We start from the raw sequence: 12437 nt of genomic DNA, 5'->3' as shown, positions 1-12437 counted from the left end.
CATGGTCCTTCATTCACATTTTACACTGTTCACGTGTACACCTTGCGAAGTCAATAAATATTCGGCAAGGCACCATCACGGCCTTCCTTCACAATCTTTGCAAATCGTCCACAGTCAAATCAGTCACCAACATATGTCCGGGCTCGTGAGCGAAGACCAAATCCTCGATCTTGCTCCCTGCAGTTTCCACTGCCATTTGTGGAGTCACCCCACAAGCCTATTAAAGTCCATTAGCAATCGACTTACTCTCCAGACAAAATACTGCATGGAGGAAACAGAAAGACGTGGATAACTCTTACCCAGAAGACTGGAACCTCGCCGTCCACAAAAACCTGCGGCTCACCAAAATCAGGCAGATTAATATCTTGTATTCCCAACTTTTGCACCGCCTCCCATCCCCAGGCCACAGGTTCTCCATGCGTCGCGAGATACGGTCTCGTTACGTCCCTGACAGCCTCGATATCCTCTGATCGGTACGGCCTCATGGACACGATGCACGACCCGCCCGTGAAAACTCCCGCCGGCAAAAGCGAGATATTACTTCTATACATGGCTACGATTCGGCCGGTCTTCTGGTGTCTTGGCTGCAGACCCGCCGACGTGAGAGCGTCCTCGAACGAGAACGAACAGCCGATGAGGAAGCCGACGTAGTCATCGCGCCAGATATCGAGCAGGTCGTCACGGGTGACGAGGTACTTGCCGCCCTGATAAACGCGATATTTGGGGAAGTCGGTCCGGATATCGAAGTCAGGGTTTTGGATGCATGAAGGTGGTTCGATGAGGTGTGGATTTCCTGGGGTAGTGGTGTGGCCGAGAAGGGGACAAGCGACGGGATTGCGACGACACAGGTCATGGAAGTCTCGAGCGTGTTTAGAGGGGAGAATTAAAAGATTGGCTTGCAGATAGCCCGGGGCGATGCCAGACGTATTCGTGATGAGATTATTTCGGCTGAGAATGCGGGCTTGGTGAGATGGCGATGGTGAAGACATTCTCACTATTGGAGATGTCTTACGATGAAGGATTTCGAAATGCAGCGTGGAATACACCATTGAAACTACTATGAGATTATGGATATGTCATTTGACTGCCTCACTTCTATCTGGAGCCTTTATCTCCCCTCGCGATGATCCTGGTCTCTCCTCTCTACCCCATATCCACATCGGAGGCCAACACCCGATACCTGGGGGACGTCGGGGACACCTTCCGCCACCGATGGGCTAGGATCGACGGTCATTGGAGAGTCTCGTACATCCCGGCAAACCCTAGACGAGGTCGAAGGTGCACAAATCCCCCTCTTTGGGGCTTATCATACCTTGGTCGGGCCGAAGGGAGGCCCACTTGTGGAGAACGACCGAGATACACGGCGTGATTGGCACAGGGAGTTTCTATTACTCAAGAAGATACCCCGATAACACGGGGAAAGCTGGTGGTATGGGGTATGATAGACCGGTGGGCAGGGGGTTGTCGTATCATGGCATGGCTGTGAGATAATGCCCTGGGGTGGCTTTAGGGTTGGGAGTTTTTAACGTTTGCCGTGGGATGGGATTTCGCTGACTCGCTTCATTCACACCAAACCTTGACAATTAACAAGGACGAAGCTATCAATTGCGGTCTCCATCGTGTATTGTCCTTTGCAATAACTCAATTCACAATTTCGCTCGAACGCACACCAACACTGGTGCGATGTCGCTTAACAAAGATATCCCCCTCGAGAGCAAACCGCCCGATGACAAGCCCTCGCTCGACGAGGCCGGCTTTGGCGATGTTGAGGACATCGTGCTTGATCCGAAAAAGGAGAGCAAGCTGCTCATGAAACTGGATTTAGCCTTCGTGCCGATTATTATGCTCACGTACCTGTCCTGCTTCCTGGATCGAACGAACATCGGTATGCCATCACCATCAACCCTCTGCGATCGTGTTACTGATTCACTACCACAGGCAATGTCAAGGTAGCCGGCATGCCCGAAGACATCGGTGCCTCGGAGACTCAGTTCTCGACCGCTGTGTCGATTTTTTACGTCACTTACGTCCTGCTCGAGGCGCCGTGGGCGGTACTAATGAAGAAGCTCACGCCGCGCAATATCCTCACGGGTCTGTGCATCGTCTGGTCCATTGCAACCGTCTTCACGGGCTTCGTGGAAAACGTGGGCGCGCTGTACGCTACGAGACTTATTCTGGGCGCCTGCGAAGCCGGACTCTTCCCCTGTCTCAACCTGTACTTGACGATGGTTTATCGCCGCGAAGAGCAAGCCAAGCGGGTTTCGTACCTGATGAGCTGCGCTGCAATCTCAGGGGCCGTGGGAGGACTGCTGGCGTATGGTTTGCTCCATATGGACGGACTTGGAGGCAAGGCCGGCTGGCGGTATGTCCTTTCCATCCACTCTCGCCAGGCCTCATAACCGCTAACATATCCTGATCAGATGGGTGTATATAATCGAAGGCCTCTTCAGCATCATCTGCGCCTTTCTCATCTGGTTCGGTCTCCCCAACGATCCCGCAAACGCCTACTTCCTCACCGACGAGGAGAAATGGATGATGCGCGTGCGCAACGAACAGCGACGCAAATACATGGGCAGTGAAGAGTTCAGCTGGGAGGAAATGCGTCTCGCCCTGCGCGACCCGAAACTGATGTTCAGTGCTGTCACGCAATTCTGTCAGGACATCTTGCTGTACGGGTTCAGCACGTTCCTGCCGACGATTCTGCAGAGCATCGGATATAATTCGCTCATGAGTAACGTGCTCACCGTGCCGGTGTATATGTGGGCGGCCATCGTGTTTATTGCGGTCGCATTTTGCGCCGATCGGTATTCCAAATTCTCCGTGGTATTTTCTCCATTCTAGTTCCTTTCTTTTGGTGCGAAAGTGCTCACACCTGGATAGTTCATGCTTGTAACCAACGTCTTCGGCATCGTCGGCTACATCATTCTGCTCTCCGTCTCCAACAACGCCGTGAAATACTTCGCCACCTACCTCTGCGGGATCGCCACATACACAGGCGTCGGACTGAACGTCGCCTGGCTGAACGTCAACGTGGCACCGCAATACCGACGCGCCCTCGCGATCGGACTCCAGCAAACGCTCGGGAACTGCGCTGGTATCGTCGCAGGCCAAGTCTACCGCGAGTCGCCATATGTGCTCGGGAATGCCTTTTCATTAGGATCTTTAGCGGTCGCACAGGGTGTCATTGTCGTACATGCATGGTATCTTCGAAGGGAGGATCGGGAGAAAGAGAGGATTCTGGAGGGTAAGGAAGATACGAGGCGAGTGAAGACGGGAGATGCGGAGCTGGACTTTAGGTACCGTTACTAGGGTCTGAAGCTAAATATACATAATTGCCCCTTGCTGAAGCTAATGCACCTGGAATGCTGGGAAGAAAGGTGGATTTAGGGTTGCATGTGGTGGAGCAAGAGATTTCGATATGACGACATGACTTCATCGCGGGTGTGCAGGTATAACTATAGTTCCTGTTGCCAATCTACCGGGATTAACGGAAACCCTACAATTTTCTATTTTTCTAGTTAATTTGCCATTCAAACTTCCAAGTTATTCCAAACCATTCTCTCCTCGGTTCATAATTCCTTACTACCGCGAACACTCCTCGGCGATCGACCACAAAGCCAAATACACCATAAACAGATCAACCACAAGATGGGACTGTGTTTAAGCTTTCTCAATCGTCGCATGGACTCGGGGCAAGGGATGGGAATGAACTCCGGCCCCGGTCATCGACCCCATCCCCAAGGCGGCGGCGGATACGGTCTCAGTTCATTTATCAGTGGCGGCGGACAACAACATCATTCCGGAATGGGGGACCTGGGAGCCTTAGGTGGGATGGGAGGTCGACAGCATCATAGCGGCATGGGAATGGGAATGGGCGGACCGCCAGGAGGCGGATTCGGCGGGCATCACGGCGGTGGAGGAGGGTTTGGTGGTCATCATGGAGGCCATGGAGGCCATGGAGGAGGCTTTGGGGGACCAGGGGGTAGTGGATTTGATGGATTTGGGGGGCCCCCTGGAGGAGGAGGAGGATTCGGGGGACACCATGGAGGCGGTGGTGGTGGTGGATTTGGGGGTCCAGGAGGAGGACGGTGGTGATTATGAGGTCTGCTTTCAATTGTTCAGAAAGACGGCGTGGAAGCCTCCACTCCAGATTCCCGGGGTATTGCATGTCACAAGGCGTTTGGTCCCCTTCTTTATGTCTTCTTTCTGCTGTCTTTGTTGTTTGTCGCCATTTCTAGAGTCGTTTTCTCTCATAGAATTGCATCCAATAACCTAAAGGCTTGTTCAATATGCAACATCAACTCTGTTTATTTGAGACCTCTTTCGCACATCGCTATGAATTCGCTAACCTCATTTAGAGGCCCTCATCCCCCATTGTAGGCTCTGTTCCTTGAATGAGACTGTCAAACAAGGCAATATCAACTCCTGCATTGTCCAATCCTCAACAGCGAATAAGAATGGAGAGGCGGTCCCCAGGGCGTCCTGTTCGAAAGGTTCACCTTCCTGGCGTAGCGCAGTCGGACGAGGTCCTTCACCTAATTCAAGAGGGATTTCTTGTAACTGTTGTGCTTCATGAAGAATATTTGCAGGTAAATGGCGGTAGAGAAGGTGGCTACTAAGACCGCGGCGGAGCGACCCCGAGTTGTTTCCGCCGCGGGCGACGTCGATCGGTCTATCCCTCTTGCGGTTAGGAGCCATCCAGGTCCGCGGTCATACTTCACATCAGATTGGTATAAGTAGAGCATGCTCGGCTGTTAATGCTTTTAGATTTCGTCAAAGCATTCCTCGATTAACTGACTTTTTCATTTCTGCCTCCAAACCAAAATTCCGCGATGGTGATACAATAGCAGGCGGCTCTGGACGTATGTATATCTTCCAACACACCAGTCAATAAGCAATGGTGACTAACTAGTTCATAGAAGTTGCCAGAGAAGTGATCGATGCCTTTCTGGCCACAGGAAAACATGAGATCACCATTTTATCTCGCAAAGTAGGCAGTCTCGACCTGTCAATGCTACACACTTCTGACCTCGTCAAGGGCGCCTCAGACCCCGATATTTCGTCCGAGATCCACTGGCGTGTTGTGAATTACAACGACAAGAACAATCTAATCGAAGCCCTGCGAGGCACTCATACAGTCATAGTCTTCTATCATTCGTTCAACTCTTGACCGACCCGGAGCAGCAATCGCAGAAAACCCTCATCAATGCGGCTATCGCTTCAGGGGTAAAATGATTTTCGTCCAGTTAATATGGAAGGTATCTTTCCCTTGATCTTTGTTATCTCTTCATATTACGAATGATGAATTCCCTTGCAGAGCAGGTACGGTCGAAATACCCTGGTGGGCTGGAAAAGAAGTTATTAGAAACTATTTGAGAAAGGTCAACCAGAATGCGAAGGCAATATACCCCCCTTTCTTATAGCCGCTACTGTTTTATCCTTCTAACAATATTCCAAGGTCCTCGAATATACTCTCTTGCAGCCCGGTCTCTGCCTGGACTATCTCGCCTCTCCGTACAGAACCGCGAAGCATGTTGAGCTTCTTGACACCGTGTTTGACTTTCAGAACTGTCGCGCCATTTTAGTCGATAGCCACGACAATGCGATCATGACTTTGACCACGGTCACAGATCTCGCTGCCGTCATCGCCCGATCAGTGGACTATGAGGGAGAGTGGCCCGAGACCGGAGGAATCAGAGGTAACAGGGTCACTATTGGTGACATTGTCAGGATTGGGGAGGCTATTCGAGGTAATCTAATTATGGGAGAAACCTTAAGCCAGGAAGCTAAGACATGCTACAGAGCGTTCGTTTACCGTTGAAAAGGTCAAAATCGAAGATCTCGAAGCAGGGATTTTGAATACCTCATGGGGGCTGGAGAAGAAACATTGAGCCGTTTCTGGCGAGCAGGCCGCTGAAATGATCAGGACTGTGCCAATAGGTATGCTACTCAATAGTATTAAAGGTGCTTGGGATGTTTCAGACGACTTCAACCGCTTGTTTCCCGAATACCAGTATGGCAAGATGCAAGACTTTCTCACAAGAGTTTGGAAGGATAAGCCATAAGCTGAGGAAGCACGATTGGTCAGTCAAGATATAATCCCAAAGGGTTTGATGCTTTCTTCTATCCTATTTCTGCACATTAGATGAAAATAAGTATAGCTATATGAACCCTTCGTATCCTAGGCCTCTGAGCTCGCCTTTTCCAAATCTCCTTCCAACTCCAGACTGTACTTAGCAAACGGACTTCGCGCCCTGATCCTCTCTCCGTAAATAATAAACAAAACCGGCACAACAATGAACACCGTCCCTAACGCTGCGACAACTGACCCTGCAACATTATAGCCCAAGCCTTCGAACATCTGTTTCGTGAAGAGCGGAAACACGCCCGACAAGAGCGCCCTCACAAACTGCACCGCGGCCGTCGCACTAGCCGAGTAGCTGAGATAGCTATCAGCCATATAGACGTACAACACCGTATCGAACTCATTCATCGCAAACCCAACTAGCAGGAGCGATAGAGTAGGCACGATCCAGTGTACCGTCACTTTAGACGGAATTGTCCACGCAAACCACCATAGCCCGATGGCGAATATTGGAGCTCCTACGGCCAGACCGGTGAGCTTGCTTTCGGGCTTGATCGGCAGGTTCCGCCGACGAAGGGAGGCAAAAATGCGATAGTCTATCAATCGACAGGGAATGCTAAAAAAGAAGCCCACTGCCAGCCCGAGAAACGGAAGGCTGGCTTGTGTCTCGCTGAAATCGAGGGCCGTGTAGACGAGTTGAAGGGCTTCGGTGAAGAGATAGAGAAGCGCGAAAGAAAAGCCGTTCATGAGGGCCGTGGCAATGACGAGAGGCTCGGTGAACAGCAACTGTACAGGTCGAAAGAGTGCGGTTCGCACGAATGTATGAAGATCGGGGACATGGTCGTGGTTGAGGGCCTCCAGACTATGGTCGCCGGTCTTTTGGCGGATGTGGCTGACCTCCTTGATCAGGATCTGAGATGGGCGGGACTCGCGGATAAAGAGGAACAGAACCATGATGATGGCAAGAGCGATGGCGTATATGTAGAAGAGCCATCTCCTACGCATATTCATCGCGTTAGTGGTATTCTCGGGCAAGGAGTAAGCGCGCATGCACATACCAAGAAAGAGCTTCAGTAATGTGCGATCCAATGATCGGTCCCATCGATAGACCAATGTTCGATGACACCGTCCAGAAGAGAAGGACCCATGTGCGAGGCCATGAAGAGAACATATCTTCCACACTGCCACAGCCAACGGTGTATGGGATGGCCGAAATAAGGCCGCCAAATAACCGACCAACGATTGTTCCCGCCAGAGAATGTACGACTCCCACAATGACACAACATATTGCGCTCAAAGCGCTGCTGAGAATGTATAGTTTCTTGCGACCGAATGACTCCGACCACGGTGGAAACACGATCGTCCCAAGCACTTGGCCGAGAAGAAATCTAATGGCAATCAGTGACTGCGTACTGGAGCGAGTTAGGGTTAACTCACACCGTCACGAAACAGAAAACCGAGAGCTCCCTCCCGATATGATAGTCATATTTGGCTTTGGCAGCTGCTGACACCTGATACAGTCAGACATGTCAATATCAGTCGAATGATGCTACTCACACCAGCAGAGCTTGTCGTGGTTCTAAAGCAGCAACGTTAGCGCCTCTAATAGTGGTCATCTGGGATCAGTATACATACACAAAGAAATCTAAGAATAAAATCATCGCGGTATCGTAAATTTTGCGTGCGCTGCGCCAGTTCCGAGGATGCTTTTTATTATCACACCCCCAGCAGACAAACCGGCCATCGGCGGTGAAATCCAGACCATGCTCGAACACACAGTTGTAAGCATAGGGGCGGACCGCCGGTTCTTGGATTTGTGCTTTCATGCTGGATGCCGAAGAGGTTGGTTAGCAGCATTCAGTGAATCCAAGCCCTTTTTAGGCATTTATTATGCGTACCCAGAACAGAATCCCCTAGCTAACGGCAACATCTCAGCCGATGACAATCAAAACTAGCTGCGTGATAATTGGCTTTGTCCCTTGCAGTTATCATCTGCAGTACAATCCTGATCGAAATTATTTTACCATTTATAATTTTGAACAGGGACCGAACCGTCCCAGAAGCACTCGCATGACACGTTCTAAATATTCCAATATAATCTTCACGATCAAGTATATCCGATATTCTTTTCTATCACGGGCTACTAGATCAAGGGATAAAAGCTTGTACAGTACTATACATGCCCTCACAAAGCGGGTCAATAAATGATCTGCATGAAGCCAATAAATCAAGTAAGCTATGATGCAAGGAGCGATGTCGCTGTTTTCCTCTGAAACGAGCGGTGACTCCTTCGGAATGAAGATATGCATGTGAACACTTCTAATAGCTTCAGAAGAAGTGATGATTAACAGTGTCTTCGGAAAAATGACTGCATCTCGTTCTGGATATTTGCCTCAATCGCTTGTCAATTTTTGTCATTTTCTGAATTCTAGCATAAATTGAAGTCTCTGATGACACAAGTTGGCCGAAGCTATGCATGATTGTATTGTTGCATGCGGTAGAAATGGAAGCACATTCATATTTGATTGTCGACCTATAGACCTTCTGACGAGATGTACGTGTAGAATGCTTGAATTGATGAAAGGTCTCGGAGACCGCTAACTAGCTAAATCCCTAGTGGGTCAAATGTGCGCTAAACCCTATCAGGCAAGCGAGGCCATAGAGTAGACAGTCTGAAACTTTCTTTCTCTTGTTTTGTCCCTGTTTGTTGACCTTGTTACAACATCTGATGTGTTTCCAAAATCAGCATCTATAGACAGTCCGGGTGCCTGAGGTGTCAACTGCCAAGCTTCGCCCGTTTGCCTCCAACGCGTCTCTGTTCTTTCCCCTCACCTTTGTCAACACTGAATCCATATCTTCGACTATGATTCGAAATGATTACACGCGTTATCAATCGTCAAAATCCGTCTTTCCCCTTACTCAGTCCTCTCCTGTTCGAGCAAAGTCGCTCTTTGAGTTAGTAGTGATATATTAGCACCCCTATATTCCCGTGCATTGTGTTCGTCATTGACACAACTTTTCAGTTTCAATATCTAACCCAGAGCTGTTCTCTTATACCTCTGGTAGATTCGTTTACAATGAAGATATTCGACTGCGTGAACGCCATGTCAAGTTCGATCCTGTTGCTCTTGTGCGAGAAGCGGAAAGCACATCGGTCTCGGCCAGGCGAAGCGTTTTACAAAGCTTGCCGAAGGAGGATTCAATCGGGTTTTCCTTTTAGTTATGGAGGATGACTTCGAGGCAATTGTGAAGATCCCATATCATGTTCCTGGCGCGAAGCATTATGTGACCGCCAGTGAAGCTGCTACTCTCCATTACCTGCATTCCAACGGCTTCCCTATGCCCAGAGTTTATGGGTACTCTTCGTCGGATAGCAATGCTGCCGGTGTGGAATATATCGTTATGGAAAAAGCACATGGTGTCGGTCTGAAGACTAAATAGTCAAGCATGAGCAAACGCGAACGATATCAACTCGCGTCGAGTTTTGTTGACATTGAGAAACGACTTTTCCAACTTCCTTTTGGGTCTAGCGGGAGTCTTTACTTCAAGAGAGATGTTCCTCCAGAGCTTCAGGCGGCATTATATAGTAATAGCCTCGAAAGCGATGGAGAGGATGAACGGCTTTGCATTGGGCCTACTGCAGATAATATGTTCTGGAATGGAAAACGAGCTGGCCTCGACCTTTACCGTGGACCATGTGGGTTCCTTTATTGTTAAAATCTGTGCGGCCTGTCTGACTACCACAGGGAAGAACCCCAACGATTATCTTGCGTCTATTGCGGAAAAGGAAATCAAATTGACTCAGCATTACGGAAGGCCTGCAGAACTGGACTTCCCACATAATGGGTTGTTTCCTGGGGAACAGTCTCCAGTGGATTACCTCCGTCTACTGAACAAATATCTCGCCTTGGCCCCATACCTACTTCCAAAAGAACCCACCTCTGCCCTGAATCAACCGACCCTTCGCCATCCAGGTATGTCATCTCTACTACTTCACGAAAGATACCTGACGAGATTAAGATCTAAATACAAATAATATCTTCATTTCCCCCGACTCCGGCGCCATCTCTTGTCTCATTGACTGGCAGCACACAACAATTGAACCACGTCTATTGGTTGCAGGCTATCCTCGGGCCTTTGAAAGCCCAGATATCGAAAAGTCTCCCAAACTCAAAGAACCGTCGCTTCCATTGAATTATGAAAGTCTGACTGGCCCGGAGAAAGCGGAAGCCACTGAAATTTACAACCGACGTCTCCTGTCTTACTATTACCGCATCCTCAACGACCACCTCAACAAACCACATCTCGAGGCTCTTCGTGACCCGATTCTTCTTCCACGTCAACATCTAGTGGATAGGGCAGGTAGGCAATGGAGTGGAAATTTAATGACTCTGAAGGGGGCTTTAGTCCGCATGGTCGAATACTAGCCTTATCTACCAGATACAAAGGGACTATCCTGCCCGGTACAGTTTGCGGAAGCCGAACTTGATGGATTTCATGAGCAGGAGCAGCTGTGGTTTGACTTGAATAAAGTCGTGAATCATTGGCGTGAGCAAATCGGTGGTGTGAGCGAGGATGGCTGGGTCAGCAATGAACAGTACGATGACACGATTCAAAAGACGGCTGAACTCAAGGCCTCCCTTATTGCTAGCGCGGAAGGTGATAAAAATGATATTCATCTATTGGAGAAAGGATGGTTATTCAGAGACCGCGAGGAACTTGCTTAATCCACCAGGACACATTGTTGATTAAAGATACATCTCATTCACGGTCTCGCTTGAAGCCCCCAAGCCGAATATGCAAGGAACTTGTATCAATACGAATATCTGGAGCTGACTCCAAACCTCCTCGTCTGTCGATCGAAAGACCTGCGATAGAACCACCACGCACAAGCCGCCACAATACCAAGGAAGAAATCCCACAGAGTCCAGAAACGCGGACTCGGGCCTCGCATGTTATTCAATAGCATATCCCCTCTCCATTCCACAGGTACATAGGTCTTGCCTTTCTCCACCCCAGTGATTATCCTCTTCGCAATGGTGCGAGCCGACGGAATCTTCTGCTCCAGTTCTGTGCGAGACAGGTTCGTTCCTTCAAGCGCCTTGGTCAAATTAGGCTTATTGTCCTGTTCATCGAAGAAGGCCTCGGTGATGAAGGGTCCCGGAAAGCTGACGTGGACTCTAAACATGTTTTCATCGTAGAGAAGGAACTCCTGGCGCAGAGTATCTGCTAATGCGCGAATCGCGACTTTAGTTGGTGTGTATGCGATGAAGCCCGGAATGCCCAAGAATGCTGCCAGGGACGACGTGAGGAGGACGTGACGCGGCGAGGCGGTGGGAGCGGCAGCAAGCCATAATTTCAGGCAGTATTGCACGATGAAGATTGTTGTATAGTAGTTGAGGTCTACACACGACGTGATGGCTTCCGGGGAGATGTCGGCGAGAAATCCGACTTGCGTGGGAGTTCCGCCTGCGGTGCAGATGAGGATATCGGGGGTATGGTAGTGATTGAGAGCAGCGTGGATCTGTACACGGTCAGCGAGTATCCCTTGCGATGAATATGCAAGCATAACTACCTCGTCGGGCTTGGTCAAGTCAACTGGGATCGCATCGACGATCTGCTTCGAGTTCGTACACGCTCTTTGGACCTCAGCCTGCGTGTGTCGGAGGGCAGCCTCAGATCGTGCAAGCAGCAGCAGATTGGCACCTATCGAAAGACTCAGTATAGATTGCGACAAGCCATTAACGACTGATTCAACCGACCCTTCGCAGCCAACTCCAGAGCGAACGCTTTCCCCAGACCCCTTGATCCGCCCGCAACAAGCACGAGCTAACAGCTGTCAGCAAGAAACTCCTTATGGGACAGGAACGGTGGAGAACAAACCTTCCCGTCGACTTCGAACTGATTGTTTGACCCGAGGAACCGTCGGAGAAACGCCATGATGATGGTGCTATGCACGCTGTAAGGGTCTATTGACTGAGGCAGACGGGGATAAATAAGACGCGTCGATGTTTGGGGAGCGAGAGGCCGCACGCAAGGGATGGAATGCAGCAGGAGCGATCTGCTACGGGCATTGTGTCACCATGGGTCATGACAGGTCATTTCCCGGCCATGATCGGCTGCACTTTTCTGACTTCCTCGCGATCCTTGGATCGATTCTGAATGCGCCCGGGTCTATTGGCTGACGTGCAGCAATCTGCCTGGTCTTCTCACTGCGCCGCCCAAACCCTAATGCCCCGTCACGAAGACTTCTGGGTTCTCTCACGTTTCACCACGGCGCCTCTGACAAATCGATGTCACCCCAAACCAAGGGAATGCGCAATCATGGCTTGTGAATAAAGCTATTGTTCGG

The 12437-nt window shown here is 50.0% G+C and overlaps 5 protein-coding genes across 5 annotated transcripts; 2 read left to right on the top strand and 3 right to left on the bottom strand.

Annotated features, from left to right (window-relative positions):
* Positions 1-88: 88 nt before the first annotated feature.
* Positions 89-989, bottom strand: KD926_006227 (DUF1445 domain protein; the record flags this gene model as incomplete). The annotated part of the gene is made up of 2 exons (XM_053099205.1): positions 89-217; positions 300-989. 2 exons carry the CDS (start codon positions 987-989, stop codon positions 89-91), a joined length of 819 nt encoding a protein of 272 aa, XP_052957084.1.
* Positions 990-1683: 694 nt separating this feature from the next.
* Positions 1684-5891, top strand: KD926_006226 (MFS general substrate transporter; the record flags this gene model as incomplete). The annotated part of the gene is made up of 9 exons (XM_053099204.1): positions 1684-1885; positions 1939-2362; positions 2421-2823; positions 2881-3244; positions 3855-4197; positions 4768-4862; positions 4920-5083; positions 5459-5750; positions 5803-5891. The coding sequence occupies 9 exons, from the start codon at positions 1684-1686 to the stop codon at positions 5889-5891; spliced, it is 2376 nt and encodes a 791-aa protein (XP_052957083.1).
* A 290-nt stretch (positions 5892-6181) lies between these two features.
* KD926_006225 (MFS multidrug transporter) lies at positions 6182-7911 on the bottom strand (the record flags this gene model as incomplete). The annotated part of the gene is made up of 5 exons (XM_053099203.1): positions 6182-7082; positions 7144-7473; positions 7523-7596; positions 7643-7664; positions 7721-7911. The coding sequence occupies 5 exons, from the start codon at positions 7909-7911 to the stop codon at positions 6182-6184; spliced, it is 1518 nt and encodes a 505-aa protein (XP_052957082.1).
* Positions 7912-9532: 1621 nt separating this feature from the next.
* Positions 9533-10812, top strand: KD926_006224 (uncharacterized protein; the record flags this gene model as incomplete). The annotated part of the gene is made up of 4 exons (XM_053099201.1): positions 9533-9782; positions 9832-10059; positions 10106-10447; positions 10526-10812. The coding sequence occupies 4 exons, from the start codon at positions 9533-9535 to the stop codon at positions 10810-10812; spliced, it is 1107 nt and encodes a 368-aa protein (XP_052957081.1).
* Positions 10813-10898: 86 nt separating this feature from the next.
* On the bottom strand, positions 10899-12025 carry KD926_006223 (NAD(P)-binding protein; the record flags this gene model as incomplete). Its single annotated transcript, XM_053099200.1, has 3 exons — positions 10899-11791; positions 11848-11914; positions 11969-12025. 3 exons carry the CDS (start codon positions 12023-12025, stop codon positions 10899-10901), a joined length of 1017 nt encoding a protein of 338 aa, XP_052957080.1.
* Between the last annotated feature and the right edge of the window lie 412 nt (positions 12026-12437).

The sequence above is a fragment of the Aspergillus affinis genome (assembly GCF_023601865.1).
Source record: "Aspergillus affinis strain CMG 70 chromosome Unknown NODE_31_length_300061_cov_88_125253, whole genome shotgun sequence".
NCBI lineage: Eukaryota > Fungi > Ascomycota > Eurotiomycetes > Eurotiales > Aspergillaceae > Aspergillus > Aspergillus affinis.
This window is presented reverse-complemented; position numbering and strand designations above follow the sequence as displayed.